The following is a 25,561-nucleotide window of genomic DNA, read 5'->3' on the forward strand; positions in this document are numbered from 1 at the left end:
AAACTCTCATTACTGTCTGGAAAAGAAACAGACACAAGGTGATTTCTACTCATAAAGACCTTTAATAGAAAGACATGTGACAACATCTTCATAAATAGTATTAAATGTAGCTGCCAAGATTTGTTGAAAAACATGTAAAAAGCAGTCCAGAAAAATACATGAGGGTCTGCCATGCTCTTAGTCTGAGTGTGTAGGATCAACTGGTTTTAGTCAATAGTTGTACACTGCATTGAGACCTTTTTCAGCAAGACATGCTGGCATTTTGAAGAATATGGTAGATAGGAAAATAATCCAGAACCCCTCTCGGAAGATGTGAAGAACTGTTTCTGAGCAATGCCATCTCCAGACAGCCTTGAACCCAAACAAACACAAGGAGGTGGTACGACCCAAAAAAATGTAATGCATCAAATAGACAGGTATCGGTATGTCATCCTACTGCCAAATATTTCACACTATCCTAAGCATAGTCATGCTTGTGGAATGGTCGATGAATTTTCCTGATCTAAAATACATTACAAAGTTCAAAAAAGAAACTTATAAAAAAATACCCAAGAAATAAAAATGTCCACAAAATGGTTAAGTACGATAAATAGTATCATTTGTCTTGAAGCTGCCACTTGCTGCTTAGGCTCTCTCTCCCCTTATCCTGCGAGCCAGCTGGATGTCTTTGGGCATGATGGTGACACGTTTGGCGTGGATGGCGCACAAGTTGGTGTCCTCAAACAGACCCACCAGGTAGGCCTCACTGGCCTCCTGCAATTGAAAGAGACAAGAAAGGGGTTAGAAAAAAGTCCATGTAGGGATAAACATCCAGATTCAGAGCTATAGTTTTCATGTATTCCTTTCATTCCTGTCATTTACCTGAAGAGCACCAATGGCAGCGCTCTGGAAGCGCAGATCGGTCTTGAAATCCTGGGCAATCTCTCTCACCAGACGCTGGAAGGGCAGCTTGCGGATGAGGAGCTCAGTGGACTTCTGGTAACGACGGATCTCTCTCAGAGCCACAGTTCCAGGCCTAACCAAAAGAAAGGGATTGTACACCAATGTTTTAGTTGAGTCAGGAAAATGGAAAGTACCTAAAAGACTGGCTGAAAGACAGTCAAGACAACTGCAGTATTATAATTTTTTCTAAAAATTGTAGTCATGACTTTCAGTTCCATGTTAATAAAAAGTTTGGGATCAGATTATATACATACAGTTTTTTGCCCAGATTTTACCATTTCTGAAGAAAAATCACTTTCCATTATCATACATAATTTCCTAAACTCACCAATCCAACCCCATCATCTACCTATTCCCTCCCAATTTTGTCCAGGTACACATTTACGCTTTAACTTTATTGATCACTGACAATTAGTCCTCATTTCCACACTAAAAATATCAGCACAGTGATGTAAGATTACACACCTGTAACGATGGGGCTTCTTCACACCTCCGGTGGACGGTGCGCTCTTTCTGGCTGCCTTGGTAGCAAGCTGCTTCCTTGGCGCCTTTCCTCCGGTAGACTTACGGGCAGTCTGCTTGGTACGGGCCATCTCGTATTAGCTAAAAAAAAATGTAACATGGCCTTGATTAATATAAAACTCTTCAAAAGGTATGATCTATTTTAAAACAGCAAAACGAAGTAGCGGTGCGAGTCTTCCCTCCAACAAGAAGCTAGGGTGCTAACCTAGCCATGGCACAATTCAAGGCACCCCTCCCCCCAGGTTGTAACCACAGGGAGGCGCCGAGTGTGCCCTAATACACTCGGTCATCGCTTTATTATTACCAACATACCAAAGATAGAAATAGGGCAGTGTGAATGACGTTATGACCGCTATTATTTATTATTACCATTACTGTGAATCGGTCGATCACACGCTCGATTAACCTACTTCTTACAGCGGCGGCATGTGAAAACAATCGGGGCCTGTACCAGCCCAACATGTCGGCCTCTTGCTTTTTCCGACATCGCCATTTTCAGTCTCATTTCATCCTAATACTAATCTGCCTCCGTTCATCTCTGATGAAAATATTTTATAAACAAAGAGCCATCTATTCGTGTATTTCCGACAACACCCTTTGACGTACATCGGGAATCACAAGTCTATCTGACGTCAGTAAAATGTCGAGTTTCGGTATTACAGCTTAAGGCGAGATAGAGCCTGAGCGTCGACTGTTCAAAATTCCATTGTTCTATTTTTAGCTAATGCTAAGGTTAGCAATGCGTCTGGTTGGCCTTTCAGGCTGATTTTATCACAAAACAGCCAGCACACCTGCTACATATATATGACAACACCTACTACAATCATATTCTGTTATTAAATTGTAATAATATCTATCTACCTTCGATCAAACGGTTGATTAGCCGGGAATCCAACAGCTGACAGCCTGTGATACGACGATCCACTAAAGGCGACTTGTGATCTGCGTGGTTCAGGCCGTTAATTTATAGTGTGTCGTGACGTCATGCTTGAAAACACTGACTGCTCATTGGATCATCAACCAAAGCGGAAATTGTTACAGCCAATGGATGAGGCGCGGCAAAAATAGTGAGTTTATCTTTATATCAGTTTTCACGTTTGTACCACGCAGATGTTTTCCCACATTTTTGTAATGCAAAGACAGGCGACAAAGTCATGTTGAGGAGAACAAGGCAAAGTGGCGGAAGCAACAAGATAAACGTTGAACTATTTCAATACCACAGAAAAAATACATACTTAGATGCATTCATGGATGAGCATAACCGTCCTAATATAGCCTTATGTTGTGGGGATAGAGACTGTTTTTAATGTTTGGCTTCATTTTCAAACACAAAAATCTAAGGGTTTAGAATGGCTTCATTTGGATTGATAAACATGGAATCTTGCTTCGAGAATAACCAGATTTTAGTGATCCTGCCTTTATTGAAATTAAAAAACATTATGCCCAGGTCCTTCCATAGTTTTTATTTGGCCACAGTCCCACAATAGATAAAGATGTGTCTGGTTGCATGTCAAGGAATGAACAGTATGCCCTTAAGTCTTTTTTTACTTTTCATTTTTAATTTCACAAGATAACTACTTGCTGGGTAGGATCTGTGTAGGACTGAACACACATATAACATTTCAAGTTAGAAAAAAAAAGAAAGCACTGTAAATAGCTAATATTAAAAAAATCTTAGATAGCAAAATGTTTAAAGACTTATATATGCATATGGCAGTGGTTGGAACCGAAAAGTGGGTTGCGAGGCTCATTCCAGTGGATTACAATGTGTGCCAGAATTGAATTCATACTTTTTTTTTTTAGGTTTGCCCATGATAACAAGTAAATTTCAGTATTTGACTGAATTGCTCCACTAATTCATCTCTTTTTCTTTAGATAACACTGCTAGTTATCCCAAGAAATTACTCAAGAAATTGCAAAATTTCCATACAGTCTCTGAAAAATGGAGTTAAATAAGCTGCATGCATTCCTTCTGTAATGATGTGCTTTATTTCTTCATTGGTGATTTTTTTAAAAAATCTCTTTAGGAAGCAAATGTTTATCAGATAAATCTGAATGGCTGAACATTTAAAAAAATCTGCATCTTGATTTATAGTAACATCTTGTGTCCCTGCATACACTTATTACATTTAGGCTTTCTTACAAGATAGTAATGGATTCTGCTGTTAGAGATTTTGAGATAATTGTGCAAAATTTCCATCAAAGTTTAAGCAACTGGCTTTAAGGAAGTTTGACCGAAACATCTGAGATATATTTTTGGAATATTTACAGAATCTTTTGGCGATTCCTTGGAAATTAGGGGATTTAATGTTTTGGAAAGCTCTAGTATTTTAAAAGGATTTTTTCTAGATCTCTGGTACTTTTAGTGGTAATTTAGTTCATACTTGGTTTATATACATTTTTGTAGTCCATCATCAGAAAAATGACACTACTGTTTTTGCATTTTAAAAACATATTCTTGATGAATATGACTTCCTGAATTTTGTTTTGTGTATAATTATAAGGGCCCACATATCCCAAATAAGTGGTTGAAACTGAAAATATATTCAAAAACAAAAATAAAATGAATAAATAAATAGTCTATAGTTTATGTAAGCGAAAAAAAATCAATGAATAAGAAAATAAAAATAGATTTAAAAATCAACAAAGATAAATTATTATGAAGGGCGATTCCTATTTTACATAATTTTCAGGGAAAATATTTCAAGTAATTCATAAACTTGGCAGGGTAAATATCATCTAATAATTAATAGCAGAGGATGCTCTAACCTCTTAAAATATTTGAAACAAAAAGCTTTAAATGGCTCGTATGAAGACTACATATCCCATAGTTCCTTGCTCTCCCTTTGCTACTACTTCCTCCTACCTTGCGCAAACTCACATCGCAGTAGAATGCGGATTTCGAAGCTAATAAGAATAGCTAGCTAGTAAGCTAAAAACAACGGTCTGGTTGTTATACTTCAAACGGAGAAAATGTCCAAAACACACTCACAACCTCCGTTATCTTCGGCAGCGACGACGACCGGAGGACCCTCCTCCTCCTCGTCGTCTTCGCCCGCTGGGGGCTCGACATCTCCCGCAACCGTATTGAACGTGCAGCCAGAGAAACCTCAACATTACACGTACGTAGCAAGTTAGCTGGATTAGCTAGCTAAGTGTACACAACCTCACGTGTGGTTGAATATATAAAACTTCAGTTTATTGTATTTGCAGAATATAATGACTAAGAAGCTCTATTTTCTTGTAGGTTGTTGAAGCAAGTAAATTCCAGCTGCTTATTAACGTGGTCGTGTCTTCACAAAGAGGCCTGACGTTGACAGAATTAAAGCCAATTCTTTAAGCTCTGTTTTTCCATCACAGTTCCTAAAGTGATTTAAAAGTGAATGTATCCTGGTGCTGCATAAACGTAACTGTAGTTCAGTGGACATTTACTTTTTATTGTTCATTTGTGGGACAGGTGGTATAGCTGGAAAGACGAAGACAGATAAAGTGACCACTTTAAGTATTGATAATGTATAAATGTCACATTTATGATATAATCCTGTATGTTTAAGCAGACATGTACAGGTAGAAACTGTCCACTACTTCATCACTGTCTTGACCTGTTTCTTTCTTCTTGATTTGTTCCCTCTCAGATATCTGAAGGAGTTCAGAACAGAGCAATGCCCCCTGTTTGTACAGCATAAATGTACACAACACAGGCCCTTTTCCTGTTTCCATTGGCACTTCCTGAACCAAAGGCGCCGTAGGCCTATACGCAGACGAGATGGCACCTTCAACTACAGCCCAGATGTTTACTGTACCAAATATGATGAAGGAACTGGCACCTGTCCTGATGGGGATGAGTGAGTTCAACCTTAATTCAGTTCAGTTATGTTTAGGGCTCAATGCATCTTCAAATCGTTATTCACATTGTGGCTCCTCACTATTCGCACAGGACTAGTATCACCTGTGGACCTCCGCTAATTTATGAAAAACCCCCTGACGTCAGTGTGTGTGATGCATTCACACAGTATAAGCAAAGTCTGTAATGTACTAAAATTTACTGACATTTATGAAGGAAAACATAAGGGTGCTGTGTGGTTGCAGCATGAATATATGTTTCATACAAAAAAATATAATGTTTTTCAATAGACAACTCACGCTTATGTATTTTTTCCCCTCCATTTATATGTTAACATCTTTTAGATCTGTTGCAAGCTGCCCATGACCAATTAACTAGTGAAATATCCCTTCCATCTGTACTACATATCAAGGTTATCACCTGTGCGTATCTGAAGGTGATCAGACAGAGGAAGAGGGAGAAAGTCAAGCATCAAAGTCAGACAATTTGTGACAAAATTAGTATTTCTTATATGTTAGACGGGCTCAGCTAGCCTCTTAGCTCAGTACGAGACACCTTCGTCTTGATAGACAATGCTGTATGGTCTGAAGGACTGAGTAATTTGTGATATTGATCACCTCCACGGCAGGTTTATTGATGAAACTGTGGGGAAAAAAATCACTTCTTTTAAAGTGTAGGGATCGTACTCAATATATGTAGAAAGTTCTGGTGATAATTGTAACATACAGGTCCATTTATAGCTGTAAAGTTCTAACTTACCTCTGTTCCCATTCAATCCTAAAGACTGTCCCTTCATTACTGACTCCCAACAGGCATTCAAGATCTGTGATGACAAAAGAAGACAGATATCAAAGCAGACATTTAAATGTAGTTCAGACCTCAAACTTTAGTCCTTTAGACACACAATTTAAAGTTTAGGGATTAACAAATTCTTCAAATTTCAGTCCTTCAAACGCTCTTTTAATAGTAAGAAATGATAATGAATAAAGAAAAGGACTTCAGCCGATGTAGGGCTGTTAGTCCAGCCTCAAACTCCACCAACTTAGTGTTCATAAGACCATTATATACTGTTGATATAGGCAGGTTTTTCTTGCCAAAATATGTGTTGTAAATGTTGTCAGATATTGTCATAGCTGCTGATTCTAAAATACACTTTTTAAGCCAATATCTGCTGATACTGAAATAATTCTGATAATACTGTGCATCCCTAATTTGGGGAGACTGTGCTTAGGGCTGAACAATTTTGTAAAATAATCTGATTGCGATTTATTTCCCTCAATATTGCAATTGGAATTTGATATGCAATTATTCATAACTTTCTTTTATTCCCGAACAAGGGCTGAACAATTCTTTACAAGTGTCTAATTCTGATTATTTCAACTCGTATTGCAAATTGGATTTGAATTATTGCATTGAGGGTTTTTTTTCATTCTTATATTATATATTTCTTATATAATAAGAAAAGAGTACCAAAATGAAGAAGGCAGGATTTTTTGTGGATTATTCTAAAACAAATGGCACACAAACGATTGCACGATATGTCATGCATAACATCTCTGCTGCAAAAAATGTTCAAAACTGTTTTTTTTGACACAAATTTCAGGTCAAAGAAATGTTGCACCTTTTGTGGTTGGAAAATTGCAGCAGGCCATATTGCGATTTCATCTAATTTTAGATTAATTGCCCAGCCCTAACTGTGATGTTGGAAATGTATGAGAGTCTATTTAGAGTACACATTACTGTATTTTTTGGTGAATTGATATAGAATTTCCAGTCTTATAAACCTCCCAATTGTGAGAACCACCACTAAATGCCAGTCTCTTTATTTCTTGTTTTTTAAATTGTTGTTACAAAAAGCCTCATTGCACGCCATCTCCAAAATGTGTAAGCCTTTACATTTACATGTAGACTTGCTCAATGCAAGAACACTTGCATCTGAAAGGAGCTTTGTTCAGTTGTTCCAGAGTACGCTAAGTACTGAAGGACGATACACCCAAGTCACTGTTGGAAATCAAGATGAACACCTGGGAAGCATTGTGTCTGTGAATTATCTATTCAAAATGAACATTAGTGTCAAAGACCACCAGTCTGCCCCTCTGTGAGTCTCTTTTAAGATTGAAATGTATGAGCATTTGTGCTCCTTGTGACACTCGCAGACAAAGGAATGTAAATGTAAAAGATGGGAGTGTTTCCAGAATTGAAGTGGGATGTCTACGACTTATGCTAATGTTTGAGAACGATGTGAATTAATCTAACGATTCTGCCTTTAGCTCTGGATTTAACAGGAAGACTCCCTTATCTGCTTATCGGTGACTTAAGGAATGACAGAAAATAAGTGGCACTGATTTTAGTGTTTCATCCTAAAATTAGTTGAGTGAACCTTACAGTAAACATTACCTGTCTGAGTCACTAAAAACCTTAACATTTGATGTTTTCAAGCCTTTTTCATTTTATTCATCAGACAAAACAAATGTTTTATTCAGTGTTGATTTTTTTGCACATAAAATGTTGATTTATTGTGAAATATCTTAAGGATTTTTAATTAGAAAAGTGTAATTATATAAGAGATGCACAAAATTGGATTTTGTACCCTTTTACTGATTTTATTAATCAATCATGGTCAAAACATTTTGGCTTTATTCACAAAAAGAAATGACGAAAACAACCCTTTTAAAGTCCAGTGAAAACAGATTTCTACAAAATAATGCTAACTAGAAAAAAAAGTGATGTAAAATAAGTGATTGCATAAATATTTACTCCCTTCAAGGCAGAATGTAGTAGAGTCACCTCTGACCTCAGTCACAGCAGTGAGTCTGTGTGGATAGGTCTCAATCAGACTTGCACATCTGGACTCTGCAATTGTACTCCATTCTTCTTTGCAAAAATGCTCCAGCTCTGTCAGGTTGCATGGGGCTCGGGCACAGCCCTTCTCAAGTCCAGCCACAAAGTCTTTGTAGGATTGAGATCTGGGTTTTGACATTGTCACCGCAGAACATTCACCTTGTTGTCTTTAAACCATTTCAGTGTAGCTTTCTCTGAATGCTTCGGTTCATAGTCTTGCTGGAAAATAATTATTCTCCCAGTCGTAGTACTCTTGCAGACTGACCAAGTTTGTCCTCCAGGGTTTCCCTGTTTATTTACCCTGTACCTTTACAAGCCTTCCATGGCTGACTCATGAGAGGCATCCCCAAAGCATGATGCTGCCACCACTGTGTTTTACAGTGGGGATGGTGTGTTTGTGGTGATGTGCAGTGTTTGGCGTCTTGTCGAATAGCCAAAAAGCACAATTTTGGTCTCATCGGATCAAAAACCTTTCTTCCACTTGACTATGGAGTCTCCCACATGCCTTCTGGTGAACTCTAGTCCAGATTTAATCTGAGTTTTCTTCAACAGTGGCTTTCTCTTGGTCACTCTCCCATAAAGCTTTGACTGGTGAAGAACCTGGCTGTTGCAGCTTGGAACTCCTTCAGAGTAGTCATAGGTGTCTTGGTGGTCTCTCTCACTTGTCTTATTCTTGCATGCTCACTCAGTTTGTGAGGATTTTTCCAATTTTTTTCCATCAATGTTTATTGGATTTTTTTTGTTTTATTTTTTAGATGCCCATTTCTACATCGCACAGCAGGTGACACAGAGCGCAGATACCACCTCCGCTACTACAAGACTGGATCATGTATCCACGAAACAGATGCAAAAGGCCACTGCAGCAAAAATGGCTCCCACTGTGCCTTCGCCCACGGGTCACATGACCTTCGCAGCCCTGTTTATGATATCAGGTACGAAGAGAACTCAAACTGGGAAAAGGAACTAGCCTGCTTTTTCATTCTTTTACCTCTGTATGTGTATATTAGTGCTGCAATGGGAAACAAATAGTTTTCACACACATTTCTTTCTTACAGAGAGGTGCAGGTTATGGAGTCTCAGGGGGGCCCAGGAGCCACAGAGGGAGGAGGGGGTGATGGACAGTCAGGACAGGCAGCAAGTACAGCCCTCATAGAGAAAATCCTCAGTGAAGAGCCACGCTGGCAAGGTAAGTCTAGATTGGTGCATTTCAGGGAGAACTGATACGTTGTGAAAGGTTTAAGTGAGACATGGTTCAGGATGCACACATTTAGAGGTGCTAAAACAATACTGTACCTATAACATCCTAATATCAAATCAGGACTCTTCCAAGAGCTGGTTGTGCCAAACTGAGCAATTGAGGGAAAAGGGCCTTAGTAAGAAAGGTGACCAAGAACCTGACGGTCACTCTGACTGAGCTCCAGAGATCCTGTGTGGAGATAGGACAACATCCCAGAAGGACAGCCATCCCTGCAGCCCTCCACTGAGCTGGGCTTCATGGCAGAGTGACTGGATGGAAGCCTCTCCTCAGTGCAAAACACATAAAAGCACACTCAGATATGGTAGAAAAATCCATGTAAAAAGCCAGCTGCTGGCTGATTTGTAAGGTCTTTTTGAGGGTGTACTGTTATGATCCGAAGAGGTTGCCATCTACCCTAGTGGATCTGGGCATGCTCCCCTACAAACATAACCCCTCTCTGGCTGTGCATGTATACTGAGACAAGGGCAGGAGTCCATTTACATTACCCCTTTCAGCTATAGTGGTATCTCAACTTTTCTGTGCATGTAGCTTTTTAAATGAGTGGGCTATGTTTTAGAACGTAGGGTTAAATGTGGTCTGATTGCTGCCCTAAGAAACTGCAGTTGTAGAACTGATTTAGAAAATAATAAGATCATTGTAAGCTGTAATTAGGCACACGCTGTAGCTAGATCAGTCAAAGATTATGCCAGCTGAAAATACAATATTGTATTAATGTATGAAAGCCTCATTTTTTTGCTCTGTGATTAAAGGAACTCCATTAACTTGTATAATTACATGTTTTAGTTATCAGCACTCACCTTGTGCCTACCTCACTGTCTCCTTTTGTGTTTAAATCCTTAGACAACAACTATGTGCTGTCCCACTATAAGACTGAACTCTGCAAGAAACCACCCCGTCTGTGTCGTCAGGGCTATGCGTGTCCATACTACCATAACAGCAAAGACCGAAGGCGCAGCCCACACAAACACAAATACAGGTGCTATAAAACACACTGTAACATGTTTGAATGTCTGTATTGATTTGACCATTTGTGGATGTTTTAACAAAGTTGTTGTTGGTTCTTGCTGCTGCAGAGCGTTGCCGTGTCCTGCTGTGAAACAGAGTGAAGAATGGGGCGATCCCAGTAAATGTGAGGGAGCAGAGGGATGTCAGTACTGCCACACAAGAACAGAGCAACAGTTCCACCCAGAGGTTTGTGTTTTTTTAAAAGGGATACACAGATCCCAATACCAGATCATGATACCAGATCACGATACCAGATCCCAATACCAGATCATGATATGATACAGTGTCGATAATATGGACAATGATATGATATTTTCCAACATCTCAAAGACTGCCACGATACAATTTCAATTCCAAACTGGAGCCTTCAATCCATATCAGACGATTTTATACACAATCTTCCAGCAGTTACAGAAAAAATTAGCTTTGGCCGTACAATTTCTGAAAAGTTTCTGCATTAAAAAAACAAACAAAAAAAACCCAAACATTTTTTCTTTCTGGAATGTTTTTTTTTTTGTTTTGTTTTGTAACATAATCCACAATAATTTACAGGCAATATATTGTAGATATTTTCCTTTTTTACATTAACAAAAATAAGAACATATAAATACATTTGACATCAACCCACCCACCCTCTTTCAGACATAACATTTGATACTCATTTTCAAAAACTAATTTGCAATAAAAGAAGATATCCATACATGCATACACATCAAAACATTTTTAAACAAAAGGAACAAAGATCTGGGTGAAATTACTAAAAACGGAGGGACACAAATTTCATTAAAACAGGAACCTTTTATGGACATTTTAAGTACAAACCTTTTTTTATTTCCTTACATGTACTCTGAACAGTCTATAGCAGGGATGTCAAACACAACCACAGCAGGGGCCGGATTCTGGATTTAGGTCTAACCTAAGAGCCTAACAGGTCAACATTCAACCATAAACTGTCAACCTCATTTTCACCAGTAATAAAATATGAAAAAAGCACTGATAATATATCATTTTGAAATTTAAAAAAGTCAAACCGATAAATTTAAAGCTCAAGAAAATAATTTCAAAAAGTAAGAAAAAAGATCAAAACAAAATTAAAATAGAAAAGTTGTGTTTTTGAATAAATTTCATGAGTTTGGAAGTCAAAACATGAGTTAAAATATTAGACTGTGAATCTAAAGGGTAAAAATATGGCATCACACAGCCAAAGTTAGGGAATTAAAATGGTCAAAATAAGAGGAAAAGTTTGAAATAATGAGTATAAAAGGTGAAGATATGACTTAAAATTTAAAATTGTGAGTCTGAAAGGTCAAAATATGATATAAAAAGTAAAAGTTACGAATTGAAAAGGTCAAAGTATGGAATAAAAAGTCTGAATCCTACATTTGTTTGAGAAACATGAAATGAAAACACAAACTTTCTTTTCCAAAATGAAATCTCTTGATTTTCACTCTTTACTTTTTCAGATTTTGATGACTTAAACAAGGATATTTTAAATCCTCATGGTTAAGTTTACATTTTTATACTGGTGAAAATCTGCAGACCTCATACTGGAGGGCCAGTTTTAATGGAAATATGCCATGACCGGATATTATGCACCACGGGCCAGATTTGGCCCCTGGGCCTTCAGTCTTTAGCAATATGTAATTTTTTTCATCCTTTCATGATCACGATACAGTCATTTGGCCTCTTTTTTCCTATTTTAGATTTGTATATTTGACTTATTTACACGTATGTGAACTTGAATAGTTATTTCTGTTCTATTTCAGCATTTCCTACTTTACATAGAAGCCTGTTAATGTGGCACTTAGTTCATTTTCATTTTTTTGCAATTTGATTAATGGAGGAGTTATGGTAAAGTTTTAGCTAATTTTGAAGGGTGATCTCACATGTTTTGAGTGGCTTCATACTGACTGATTTGATCACGTCGAAGTTGGACAATTTTTTATCTTAATTATAAATCTAATAAAGGACTTCAGGCTTCAGTCTGTGTATCAAAGGGGGCATGCAGCAAAACACTTTGCCCCTTATGATTAGCCTGGAACCATTGATGCTATAACAGGTGGAGGGTGTTTTTTTATCCACGAACGATAGCGGTTGTATAAGGATAAAAATGTAGACATAGTCGGCAAAATACTTAGAGAGGCCAGTCCTGCTGTAGCCTCTGTCTGACATTTGTCCAGAGAGAGGAGTGGATATCCTCTACATCTCGGCTGCTAACCTTTAGAAACTGGCATTACCGCTGGCTTGTCTAGGACGTGCAGGGTGGGAACTGTTGGTAGACGTGCAGGAGGAATTTCAAAATAAAAGCATAGCTTAAAGGTGACCATGTAGATTAATGATTTGACTTACTATCAGTCTGATTGGATGATTAATCACCAAAGAATCAATATACATTAATGCATCGTTACACCCTAGAATCAGGTATTGGCCGATACCAAGCCTAAATATCTGTACTCATAACACATTGCAGATACTGAACACGGTATCATTTTACAGCATATTTGCCTCTCATACGTAAGTATGAAGTCAAAGTTGGAGCCGTTTCTGCAGTTTAATATTTTTACATAAATGAGGATGGAACAGTAGAGGACAATGAAAACTATACTCTGAGAAACGGTCCCAAGGAGAGACGAAGAACACCTGATGAAAAAGAACCAGACCTTCTAAATAATTTTTAAAATTAACATAAATATGTTCATTTTTCACAGATTTATAAATCCACCAAGTGTAATGACATGCAGCAGTGCGGCAGCTGTCCCAGAGGGCCTTTCTGTGCCTTTGCTCATGTTGAAAGTAAGTCACAGCGTTACATCTCTAAGATTCTCTCAACAACCACCTGAGAATTCATTTTTTAATCAGCTTTGTATTTTACTTTTTTTCTCCAGAGCCCTTTGTTCCAGAAGAACCATCATTCCCCACACCAAGCTCCCCTCCACCCCCTAGACCTCCAGACCCTCTACCTGCCCAGGAAGCTTCATCAAGCCCCAGCAGACACAGCATGGGGCCTGGGCCCGGTTTGGGTGCCATTTCAGACCCTTTCTCCCCATCTGCAGTATCTTGTGTTGCAGAGCAAGGACTTCTAGGAAGTGTTTTGTCTCTGTGTGAAGACGTGAGTGGAGGAGTAGAGCCTCTGTCTCCGTGGGCAGGAGAGGGAGGGTACTGCAGAGCGCCGGGGTTTGAGAGGGAGGATCAGGTAAGAAAGGAGGGATAGCACCTTTTTTTAAAAAACAACACAGAATCAGAATGAAGGGCGTGGTGAAGAGAATTTTAGTGGTTTTGTCACTTCATAGCTAAATATTCATTCATGATTGACACTGGAGCTACTACTACAGGCTGGTTTTTACCAGCTTTTTTCAGGATAATGCTTTTGATCCCTCAGACTCTTTTTCTCACATGTGGGCCTCTGTTAAGATGCTGGGATAACCTGATTGTGCTGCAGAGGTTTTGCTTGTGAATCTTTGGCTGCCTGTGCTTTTTTAATATCATTTTTGTTTTGTGATTTCAGGCAAAGCAAAGGAGTTTTGCCCTAGAGCAGCGGAACAGAGAGTTGTCATCAACACAAAGCAAACAGGTATAATTACAACCTTATTCTCTCAGTGGGCCTTATTTGCTAACTGTTCTGAGAAGAAATGTGTTCTTAAAACCCACTAAAGCCTTTTTAGAAAGATTCTGAAATTCACTTAGTCAAGAAGAGTGTCTTAATACCTTTAAACCATCCCTAAATCTTTATTGCAGTATTTACGCCAGGTGTTTAAAAAAAAAAATCATATAGGTCGAGAAAGAGTATGGTATGAGGTCTTTTAGTAGACACTTTTATCCAGAGTGACTGGTATTAATGGTGTTAGGGATCTTGTCCAAGGGACCACACAAGAAACTGATGGCACCTAAACCAGGACTTGAACCTCTACTCTCCTGTACCAGTATTAGAGATGTAAAGCACTGAGCTATCCAGCTGCAGATGAAGGAAGTTTTATATTGGATGCTAACCTTATTTTACTTTGCACACAGAAACAAAATTATTTCACCAAAACAAAAACTACCAGGGTCTGAATTATCAACCCTCTGATGCTAATAGTCAGTTGTGTCTCCTTTTTGCTTGATAACAGCCTGCAATAGTTTGTTGACTTGTTTTTAAAACATTTAAATATACAGTATCTTAACCCCTTTTTATGTAAAACACAGATGAAGATTATTGGTGCTTGTTAGGCTCCAAAGTAGTCTGTAGCTTTTTAGAAACTTCCCATAAAGTGAACTTGCAGCAGTACAGGGCTCACCAGGCTGCACAACACATAAATAAATTGGAACTAAGGCCAGTTTTTATCTGTTAAAAACCATGGAACATACCTTCACATTCTTAGCTACTATATGACAGTAACTGTGGATTATTATTTCTCACATTTCCCTTCAACATTGGTGGAAGAGAGACAGAAACTTTCTATTACCCTTAGAAATGCCAAAGATCTAAATAGGGCAGTAAGAAAGTGGTAATGGAAACAACTGAATTTCCAAAAAACCTCTAGAATAGTTTTTCAGACGTTTCAATACAGAAATATATTGCAAAAGTGCAATGGAAACACTTTATATGCATTAACACGTCACAGGACATAATGTACGGTGTCACATGACCAGTTAACTCCAAGACAAGATGGCGCGGTACATGTGGACAAAAGAGGAGATGAGACTTTTCTTAACATCATACTTACACCCTTATTCGTGGCTTTTGCAAGCATACAGACTTTGCCTCTGAACTATCATCCGTTGCTTTCGTCCTTTGTTTAAAATTGTCAAGGCAACCGCTGTAGATGTAATCATAACTGTACCAACACGCAACAGGTTTGGAGCGTCCATCTTCCTTGCAGCAGAGTCTCACGTGATGAGATTTTACGAAAATTGCAAGGCTCATGCCTAAAACTAAAAAAGTGCAGTTGTACTCAGTTGTAATTTAATAAATATGGCTTTTGTTTTGTGAAAAACTGTAATGGAAACCAGCTAGAGAGGGGACAAAAGGAGACAGAAGATTGTTTGACTCAGGGTAAAATCACTCCTAGCACACCTGTAATGTTACAACAATGTTATAATATTATTTAGCAGATGTTTTTATCAAAAGCTATGTACATCTGATAGGTAGACAGGTGTTCCAGGAGTTGAGGATTATGCACTGGGATTTGAACCATAGAACTCCCATACCAAATGAGCCATGTAACCCACTGAGCTATCCAACCCCATCAATCAGTGCCTTATTTGACTGGAAGCATTTTGGTAAAGGATTAAATGAAGCACCTGCAGAGGTGCTTGCTCCACTTGCTGTGCTTGCACATGCATGAGGGCAAATGCTTGTAATGTGGTTTTTAAACACCTGGAGGTAATACTGTATACCCCTGTAAAATTTGGGAAAGGTTTGACAGAATGAAAAACAGAAATCACCCAATCCTCCTTCTCCTGTGTGACTACTGTGTGCGCACATTGCCCTGCAGTCTCATGCCCTGTTGGCATAATTAGAGAGTTTCTTCATTAAATCAAGCACAAGCTTCCACCTTACAAGGACATGGTATCCATCAAAATAAGAAAACATATGGGAACAGTTCGACTGTTTACGAAAACATCATATATCCCAAATCTGTTTTTTCCCAGGTAACTTTCTTTGGGAAAACAGTTACATAAGAATAAATTAAGTCACAAATCCTGTTTTTCATTTAATTTCTGTCTCGTTATATACCTCCTCCAACATTCTCCCTCTCTCAGGATCTGTTAGTGTTTCTTCCTGTGGGAAGCCCATTGAGTCTGTCCTCCAGTATCCCCTCCAGTTTGGCTGCCACACCACCCAGTCCCGCCCCTCTTGGACCCCCAGGATCCAGCATTTCTTCGGGCATGAATGCTAACGCCCTGCCCTTCTACCCCACCAGTGAGACTGTGGAATCAGTTGTTGGTAAGCAATGAAAACACTTGATCCACATGTCAAGCCTGTATGACAATAAAAGTATTGGCGAATATATTCTGGTGGTGTTTTTTTTAAATACCAGAGTCCGCCTTGGATGATCTCGACCTGAATGATTTTGGTGTGTCGGCGTTGGAGAAAAGCTTGGAGAGCAGCTCTGCGCTCCCCAGTGTGGGAGTTGTTCTTGGTATTTTTAATGAGACAAGAATAAACACACTTCTTTTAAACATGACCACATTTGTTTATGAAAGTAAACACTCTTTATTTTCTTCTTTGTAGGAGGTAGCCAGTTTCAGAGTTCAGCCCCTGTCAATATCCCAGGATCCTTTAGCAGCTCTGCTCCTTTTAGCTCCCCTTCACCATCTCCACCTATCAGGCCGCACGCTTCACCATTCTTTTCCTCTCACCTGCCTCAACCTGGCCAATCAGAAAGCACATTTCTGGGACCATCTCATAGCTCTTTAGGTTTGTGGGATTATATTTACGACACTAAGTGGCGTAGCTGTTCTGTCTTCAATCATTTAAATGTTTTCTCTCTCCTTTGTAGGTCTAAATGGTATGAGTACAAATATCTGGGAACATTTTCCATCAGGCCAGGGTTCCCCTAGTACACCCCCTACCCTCCTGCCCTCTGGCCCTGGTGCAGAGTCTTCGAGGCTGAAACAGGAGCTGGAGGAGGCCCACAGAGCTCTGAAGCAGTGGGGTCACAGCTGGAGACACACCGCTCAGGTTGGTAGTGAACGGTTCTGTTGTAGTAGGACTGGCTACATACTAGTTTCAGTCCTTGGTCAGTAGGTTGTTGCAGTTACGTGAACTTAGAACATTAAAGCTCTAAATGGACCTGAATGCTGCAATTATCATCAGGCAATTTCTGCATATTGAAGATGATCTCACAAAGCAGCAGAGAACTCCTGTTGGGAGGAAAGAAGTGACTTCTGCATAGAGAAACTCTCCCAAAAAGGCCATGTTTTCAGCTTTTTACAACTATGCCAGGCACTCAAATTGTAAAAATGAAAATATTCTTAATGCTGAAGCGACTTTTGTGTCCCAAAACTAGTGAAATATACAGGCAAAAAAAACTCACAGAAAAATGGCGGCAAGCAGGAAATTTAAAAAGCTTCTGTCTAAAGCCTGGACAAGCGGTGTCACACTACCATTTCCACAAAGCAGTCCAGTTTTGTCGTGGTTTAGCTCTTTAAACTCTGATCCTGCCCTTGTTTCCTCAGCTGATATACATCTCACCAACCTCCAGTCTTGCTCACTGTGACAGGATATCCATCTCTTTTAAGAGATCTGATCATTTGGCTCAGCTCAGTAGATTTGGTTGTTTGGCTCCCTAAAGGATCTTCATTTGGTTCCAGTTTGGCTTCTTAAATGTGGATTAAATCGGCAAAGGGTGAAGGAAAGGAAACTGGCATTCAAACAGGAGGTAGCTACCATGGCTTACATTGAGGAGCTGTTTCGTAGCACAAGCTCGTTTGTGAACGGCTTCTCATCACTCGGTCACTCACCCTACAATGTTTATTCAGGTGATAGCATATCACTGTTTAGTTTATGTTAAAGGGGCTCAGCTAGCATCATAGCTCAGTACTAGACTGTTCTAGAGTCTTGGCTCCCTTCATCTGACTAGATGCCAGACTGAAGGAGGTTTGCAGGACTGAGTATTTGTGATATTGATCGTCTCCATGTTTGGTAAGTCTTTTTTTACTTTATTGTAAAGTGTAGGGATCATATTCAATGCAAGTAGAGCATTTCTGATGATAATTGCAGCATAGAGGTCCATTTAGAGCGGGGATGTCAAACTCAATCACAGAAGGGGCCAGATTCTGAATTAAGGGCTAACCTGATGGCCCAACAGGGTCCACTTTTAACCCAACTGTCAACCTCATTTTCTCCAGTAATAAATTATGGGGAAAAAATAAGCACTGATGATAAATGATTTTGACATTTAAAAAGTCAAAATGATAAGCTAAATTAAAAATCTGAGATAAAAATTTAAACTTATTAGTGCAAAAAGGTCAAAACACAAAATTAGATTTTAAAATAATAATTAGAAGGCAAATAAAAAAAAAGAAAGTCACAATCACATTTTTAAGGCCAAAATATGACTTAAAATTTAAAATTGTAACCTAAAAGGTCAAAACATGAGATAAAAAGTCTGAATTATAAATAGAAAAAGCCAAAATATTACTTAAAAGTCAAAATAATAAATGTAAGAGGTCAAAACATAAGATAAAAGTTCAAATAACTGATAGAAGTCATAATTGTGCTATGCAAAATTGAAAATATGAAATGAAAACACAAATGAATTTCTTTTCCCACATTTCTTTTTGTCTAATTATTTTTACTCTTTATATTTTTTAAATATTTTTATGACTTAAGGATATTTGATATAATCAAGGTTAAGTTTACATTTTTATACTGGAGGAAATCTGCAGACCTCATATTTCAGGTCCAGTTATAAAAAGAATATGACACTGTCTTCTGGGCCGTGAATAACTGAACCATGGGCCGGATTTGGCCCCTGGGCTTTGAGTTTGACACCCGTGACTTAGAGCTTTAAAGTACTAACTGTCCTCCATTCCTGTTCATTCCTAAGGGCTATTCCTCATTTCCTGACCCCCGATGGACATTTGAGATTGCGTGAATGCAAAAATCCTATTCACTACTATATTTGGGAAGCTTTGACTTGTCAAAAAATTGTTAAATAATTTGCTTTTATTAAGACCACAAGCATGAAGAGTATTGAAGAAAATTATTGATAAACCACATAGTTAGGTCAAGGCTAGTCAGGCCTAAAAGCAGGCCTTAATGTTCTAGTGTGGCACCAGCCTAAATGTATTTATCTGCATGTTTTATGTTTGGGAATATTTTGCTGAATTTGAGCTTTAAATTGACATTTTCTTTTTTGCCACCTGTAGTCGTGGGCTGCTCTGAAAGCAGACGCCGAGGAGTCCCGTGCCCATGCAGCACGATTAGCAATGGAAGCAGAGAGAGCCAGACAGGCCGACGAGGAGGCACAAAGACAGGCTTCTCTGCTGCAGGAGGCGCTGGAGAGCTTAAGAAGTGGAGACAATCCCCATCTAGCACTGCACCAGCTGCAGCTACTGCACCGACTACCCTTGGAGTCGGTCCTCAGTTTGCAGGCTCAGCTGTGTAGCTGTTTACATGCTGTGGAGCAGGTAATACCACAGACCCCTGACTAGAGCTGAACCATTTGGGGAAAATAATCTTACTGCATTCATTCTACAACCCCAATTCCAAAAAAGTTGGGGCGCTGAGTAAAAAGTATTTTCACTATTTTGAAGTTGAGGTTGTACATTAAAAGAACATAATATTAGATAGATTGACTGGGCCCTACATTGTGTGCTCTTATTTGAGTGTTATATTTAGGATGAGTGTTTTTGTTCATCGTACTCAGCTCTGGGTTTCCTTTAATCAAATTTAAGTCCTGTGTAGTGGGTTTAATATTTCCCTCTTGTGTTTTTCTAGGTGGTTTACAGGAAACAGAGACAGTGCTGTGTTACATGTGGGGAGCAGGGCTCAGTGTCCCTATCCTGTGGTCATGGACTACAGTGTGAGAGCTGCTCCACCTCCACAGAGTGCCCACTTTGCCCTGAACAGACCATGGATCAACCGCTTTCTTGACCTCACAGCCCTCTAGGACCACCACAGATTCCAGACCAGTTCCCCCCTGATTCCGCAAATACCAGCCTTGGATCTCAACCGCCGTTCAGAGTTGTGTGGAGGTCATTTTATAACGTGGTAACAACACTAGCACTGACCTGGTTTTTGTACTTTTAAGATGTTTACTGATGAGTGATCAGTTTAATGGGCGACAAAGTGAAAGCTTTTAAAGTGGAGTCTAGGATGAATAATTTCTCCAGTGCTAGGAACACCAGTATATCTGACACGTTTCTGCTCTAGACCAGCAACACTGTTCTTCACCCATTATTCCTGATCAATGAAAACAGTTTGTAAAATCTTCTCCAACTATGAAGCATCTATATCCATAGTTATTGATAATGTCTTGATGGTAAAGGCATAAACTAGATGGTAAGACCACATATTTCTAAGTGTCATTTATCCATCTGTAAGGTTTCAGGTCATGCAGTTGTCATTTATTCACACTTACTGCCCATTAAACTTATTGCACTACAATTTATCACTGGCAGAATTATGACTAAACTTGGAGGTAGCTGAGAGGAGGATCAGGAGAGCCACATCTATGTCTAGAGAGGGGCGGGGTCAGGGGTGGAGTCAAACAGATAATTAATATTTAAAGCCACAGACAGAAACATCTCGTTCTGAGCAGGGCTGAAACAGAGGGCTTTTTAGACATGCAAAAATCCAATACTGGAATTTTTTTTTTCAGCAACAATCTTCACAGACATGTTTTGGGGAATTCTGAGACCAATATAAAGTTGTCTTAAAAGGGTAAAATGCGTGACCTTTAAGTAAGCTGTGATATTGAATGCCTCCACGCCAGGTATATCGGTTAAACTGTGGCAAAAATCTCTTTTTTTTTTTTTTAAGTGTATGGACTGTACTCAATGTATGTAGAAATCTTCTGATGAAAATTGCAGCGTAAAAATCCATTTAAAGCTCTTACATGCTGACTTTTCTGTTCTCATTCATTCCTAATGGCTGTCCTCCACTTCCTGCCCTCCATGGAGCATTCGATTAGGATCATGTGACTTCAACAACCTATACCTGATGAAGTAGACATGATAAAATAGGGGTGAACGTAAAACAATTCTCTCATTAAATAGGTGTTTAAATGAGTCACTGGCCTACGGTTTCTGGACACAGACAACGATCTCTAAACTTTCCAGATGGATAAATGACACAGTCGCTCTTTAACCCTGGGGTTAATGAGCTCTCCTATCAAGATTACAGGTCTTACAGGCTCCAACCCAAAGGGGGCCGTCATACCAGTCTGCTGGTAGCACTTGTCTAGATTATATCCAGTTTTTAGCAAGAGAAATTGAAAATTTCAATTACTGTTGAATGATAAGAGAAAGTATTTAAAATTTAGTAATTTTTTTTTAAGTTACAACAGATGGCCTCTGTTAAAGCTCTCAGGTTTTCTCTAATATTCTTCTACATAAACTGGAAGAGGAAAGCATGTTAACACAATCAAAGCAAATGTACTCAGTTAACTCGTGTAGTCTTCAAAATTACATATTTTCTTTATTTTTACTTTTCATGTTAACACAAATGTACTTTTGTTTAACAGACCCATATTTTAAATCATTGTGTGACAGGTTTCTCTGCCATAATTTTTACAGTTGTAGTAGGTTTTGACATTTCAGTGTCGTGACATGGTTAGGTGATGTCAAATTCATCTCTTGCACTGATTAGATGAACCATGAGGAAGCAGACAGGTGTGTAAAGACGTATGAGGTTTAAAACAGATGTGAAACTGTTCATGATCACTGTGATGGTCTGATAAACCCATGCTCAGCATCCTGTTCACACACAGCGCATACAACAACAGTGTTTCTTTCTGAGTGGACTTTTCTTTGTTTTTGGTACAGATCATTAAAACAAATTGTATATTTTTGGAGGAAGACATTGTCCGTGTGTTTGTTACAGTTGAGCCGCCTCCTGGGACTGCTTCTCTCTCTGTCTTCTCTTCTTTACAAAAGCCTGAGTCTCTCGCTCTCCTTTCCTGGACTCCAGTAGCCTCAGGATGTTGTCGTCTGAAAAAGTGGAGAAGAACAGGTTCAGGGTCTGCAGGATGAACGAATTTATGCTAAATAATAATACATTTACAGTGCATTTGCAAAGTATTGTACTGCAGCCTGATGCTACATAGGAAAAAATGCAGCTTTATTCTCATTAATCTACACTCAACACCTAGGGTTGCATGATATCGGTATTGGCAGATATAATAATTTCTGCTGATATTTAAATCCAATTTTTTTGGCCATGAAAATTAGCATATGTCAACTGTAAAATTTTTAGGCTGATTTAGGCTGGGCCAACAGACCTATGCAAGCTGAGATCTTTTTCTTTATTCATCCTCATTCTTTAAACATTGAAGTGTGTTTTTTATTTAAGAAAGTTCGTTTCCTTTTTCATCCTCAAACCTTAACTTGTGTTCAAAGGAATGAATTTTTAGTTATGTAAAACAGTTAAATACTGGTATTGGTTAAAATGAATCTGTAAATATCAGTATATCAGATATTGGCAAAATCCGATATCATGCATCCCTATCAGCACCCCATCACAATAAGGTGAAAACAGAATTTTTGAAATTTTTGGAAATTTATTGAAAATAAAAAAAAAAACCTGAAATTTCATATTGACGTAAGTATTCAGACCCTTTGCAAAAACACTCGAAATTTAGCTCGGGTTCATCCCATTTCTCTTGATTGTTGCCAAGATGTTTCTACACCTTGATTGGAATCCACCTGTGGTAAACTAAACTGATTGGACATATTTTGGAAAGGCATACACCTCTCTATGGAAGGCCTTAATGCTGACCATGCGTATCAGAGCAAAAAACAAGCAATGCAGAGCTCAGAGACAGGATTGTTGACATGCATAGATCTGGGGAAGGCTACAAATATTTACTTCTGCATTAAAGGTCCCCAAGAGCACAGTGGCCTCCATAATTCTCATGAAAGAAGTTTGGCACAACCAGGATTCTTTCAAGTGCTGGTTGCCTGGCCAAACTGAGCAATCAAGGGAGAAGAGCCTTAGTAAGAGAGGTGACCAAGAACCTGATGGTCACTCTGACTGAGCTCAGGAGATCCTGTGTGGAGATGGGACACAGTTCCAGAAGGACAACCTTCACTGCAGCCCTCCACTGATCTGGGCTTTATAGGTGAGTGGCTAGACAGAAGCCTCTCCTTAGTGCAAAACTCGTGAAATCCCACTTGGAGTTTGCAAAAAAGCACCTGAAGAACCCTTAGACTGTGAGAAACACGATTCTCTGGTCTGATGAAACCAAGATTGAACTGTATGATCTCAGTTCTAAATGTTATGTCAGGAGGAAACCAGATGCTGCTCATCATCGGCCCAACAGCATCTCAACAGTGAAGCATGGTGGTGGCAGTATCATGCTGTGGGGGTGTTTTTCATCAGCAGGGACTCGGAGACTGGCTAGGGTTGAGGGAAAACTGAATGGAGCCTGTTCTGCAGTGCTTCAAACCTCAGACTGAGCTTGAGAGGATTTGCAAAGAAGAATGGCAGAAATTCCCCCAATCCAGGTGTGCAAAGCTTTTTGTGCCATAGTCAAATGCTTTATCTGAGTTAGTCTGCTTTCAGAAATGTGATTTTGTATGATTTCAGTCAGGCTAACATGTTTACATGCATTCTAAAGGTCTAGTTTCGCCACACTGACACAATAAAAGTTTTTACTACATGTAAACATACTGTTTGAATACTTACTCAGCACTTTATCATTTCCATTTACTCGTTTTTTCCCCAGTTAATCAGCAGACACTTGCTCCTTCATTCCCTTGTAACTATGCCAGTTTTAATGTTTGTTATTTTAAATCTTCACTCCCTTATTCTCAGATTTAAACCCGCTAATGGATCATACCGTTGGGTTTAGGATGCATCAGAGGCAGTCGGATCTGTGCAGGGATGGTATCTGGCTGTGAACTGAGTCCATCGGATTCCTTTCCTCCACCAACTCCTGGTATGCCCTTAAGAGCCAGGAAGGCCTCCCCTTCAAAGTCATCAGTCCTCAAGATGTCATGGTCTAGAACGGTCACCACCAGGCAGGCCCCTGAAGTCTGGCATTGGTCCAGAGACACCAGACTGTGATACAGAGAAAAGGCATCAGGGGTCAGAGAAAAGGAAGGGCAGAAACTTCCAGAAAAGTGAAAGCTGAGACATGAACAATAGGTCAGCAACTCACAACTCAAAGGCCTCATCGAAGAGTGGATTGAGATCACAGCTTTTGATCTGAGTGCTCCGAAGCTCCACCTCAGGAAAAATGTGGCTAGGTTCGAGACAGAGCTGCACAAACGGATCGCTTAAACCTGAAGAAGGATCAAAACAATATGTCATCATGAGAGGTCATACTGCATTTCACAAAGATAGTCATTTATACTGTGATTGTTCTGCATGGTTTTACCATTGGAGTCCATTGGTAAGAGGTTGACTGCATTCAGCACCTCAACTCTGAGTCTCTGGTCTGATCTCCTGTATGAAGTCAGGAGAGTCACGGCGCCATATTTCTCTCCACTGTACACATTCTGCCATGAATACAGAAGAAACAGAAAGAAGGTTTGAGGAACTAGTGTGGCCTAGACTGGATCTGATGGGGGATTTTCTCTGGGGTGGTCTCACCTGCTCCCATATTTTTCTTTCAAAGAACTTCTCCACAAGCTGCTGGCTGCTCAGAGAGTTGTGTGTGAGGTGACCTTTAAGAATCTGGGACCAAGAGAAAAGGAGGATATAAGAATGAAGGATATGCCTTTTAATTCTTGGAGAATAAATGTAGTTAATTCTAGGTGATAAGCAGCTGTTGAGGCATGTAGCTACCTTGTAATCATCAGAGTGGAGAGTAGTCAGAGGAAGCCCGTTCCCGTGAGCATGGAAGCACTGCTCAAAGCACTGACAGTAACAAAACACAATATTAAATGTATCATAGGGCTGTGCATTAGGTCAATCCTAAAACCACAATACCAAAAAAGTTGGAGCGCTGTGTAAAATGTACATGAAAACAGAATGCAATGATTTGTAAACCTCACAAACCCATATTTTATTCACAGTAGAACATAAAATCTATGAACAGAAATACAAGTTTAAGAACAAATACCGTAAAATACAGTCAACTGAATTTCAAAAGCATGCCACAGTCTGAATATACAACCCTAATTCTAAAAAAGTTGGTACACTGTGTAAAAAAGGTAAAAATCTCATAAAGCAATATTCTATTTACAGTAGAACATAAACAACATATCAAGTGTTAAACCGAGACATTTTACCATTTCATAAAAATATTAGCTTATTTTGAATTTAATGGCAGCAACGCATCTCAAAAATGTTGGCACAGGGTCATGTTTACCATTGTGTGGCATCCCTTCTTCTTTCAACAACAGTCTGTAAATATCTGAGACGTGAGGAGACCAGCTGCTCAACTTTTGGGAGAGGAGTGTTGTTCCATTCTTGTCTGATGTAGGATTCTAGCTGCTCAACAGTCCTGGGTCAACTTTGTCTGATTTTCATTTTATGATACTCCACATGCTTC

The 25,561-nt window shown here is 39.2% G+C and overlaps 3 protein-coding genes across 3 annotated transcripts in view; 1 reads left to right on the top strand and 2 right to left on the bottom strand.

Moving 5' to 3' along the window:
• Positions 1-42: 42 nt before the first annotated feature.
• LOC121527833 (histone H3.3A) lies at positions 43-2,425 on the bottom strand. Its single transcript, XM_041814840.1, has 4 exons — positions 2,326-2,425; positions 1,408-1,545; positions 862-1,015; positions 43-753 (listed from the first exon to the last, which is right to left on the bottom strand). Exons 2-4 carry the CDS (start codon positions 1,533-1,535, stop codon positions 625-627), a joined length of 411 nt encoding a protein of 136 aa, XP_041670774.1. The 5' UTR covers positions 1,536-1,545; positions 2,326-2,425; the 3' UTR covers positions 43-624.
• A 1,911-nt stretch (positions 2,426-4,336) lies between these two features.
• unk (unk zinc finger) lies at positions 4,337-20,668 on the top strand. Its single transcript, XM_041815541.1, has 15 exons — positions 4,337-4,586; positions 5,100-5,309; positions 8,905-9,081; positions 9,205-9,335; positions 10,248-10,383; positions 10,481-10,598; positions 13,121-13,205; positions 13,298-13,605; positions 13,918-13,983; positions 16,155-16,338; positions 16,433-16,534; positions 16,627-16,812; positions 16,895-17,076; positions 19,269-19,529; positions 19,840-20,668. The coding sequence occupies exons 1-15, from the start codon at positions 4,438-4,440 to the stop codon at positions 19,993-19,995; spliced, it is 2,451 nt and encodes an 816-aa protein (XP_041671475.1). The 5' UTR covers positions 4,337-4,437; the 3' UTR covers positions 19,996-20,668.
• The window catches only part of unc13d (unc-13 homolog D (C. elegans)), a 30,037-nt gene continuing 25,141 nt past the window's right edge, over positions 20,666-25,561 (bottom strand). The window contains exons 29-34 of the mRNA XM_041815540.1: positions 24,853-24,924; positions 24,658-24,741; positions 24,443-24,563; positions 24,224-24,347; positions 23,903-24,123; positions 20,666-22,052 (exon numbers count right to left, since the gene is read on the bottom strand). Of these exons, the coding sequence (XP_041671474.1) occupies positions 21,940-22,052; positions 23,903-24,123; positions 24,224-24,347; positions 24,443-24,563; positions 24,658-24,741; positions 24,853-24,924 (735 nt within the window). The 3' untranslated portion in view covers positions 20,666-21,939. The remainder of the gene's footprint in view (positions 22,053-23,902; positions 24,124-24,223; positions 24,348-24,442; positions 24,564-24,657; positions 24,742-24,852; positions 24,925-25,561) is intronic.

This window comes from Cheilinus undulatus, linkage group 20 (assembly GCF_018320785.1).
Source record: "Cheilinus undulatus linkage group 20, ASM1832078v1, whole genome shotgun sequence".
NCBI lineage: Eukaryota > Metazoa > Chordata > Actinopteri > Labriformes > Labridae > Cheilinus > Cheilinus undulatus.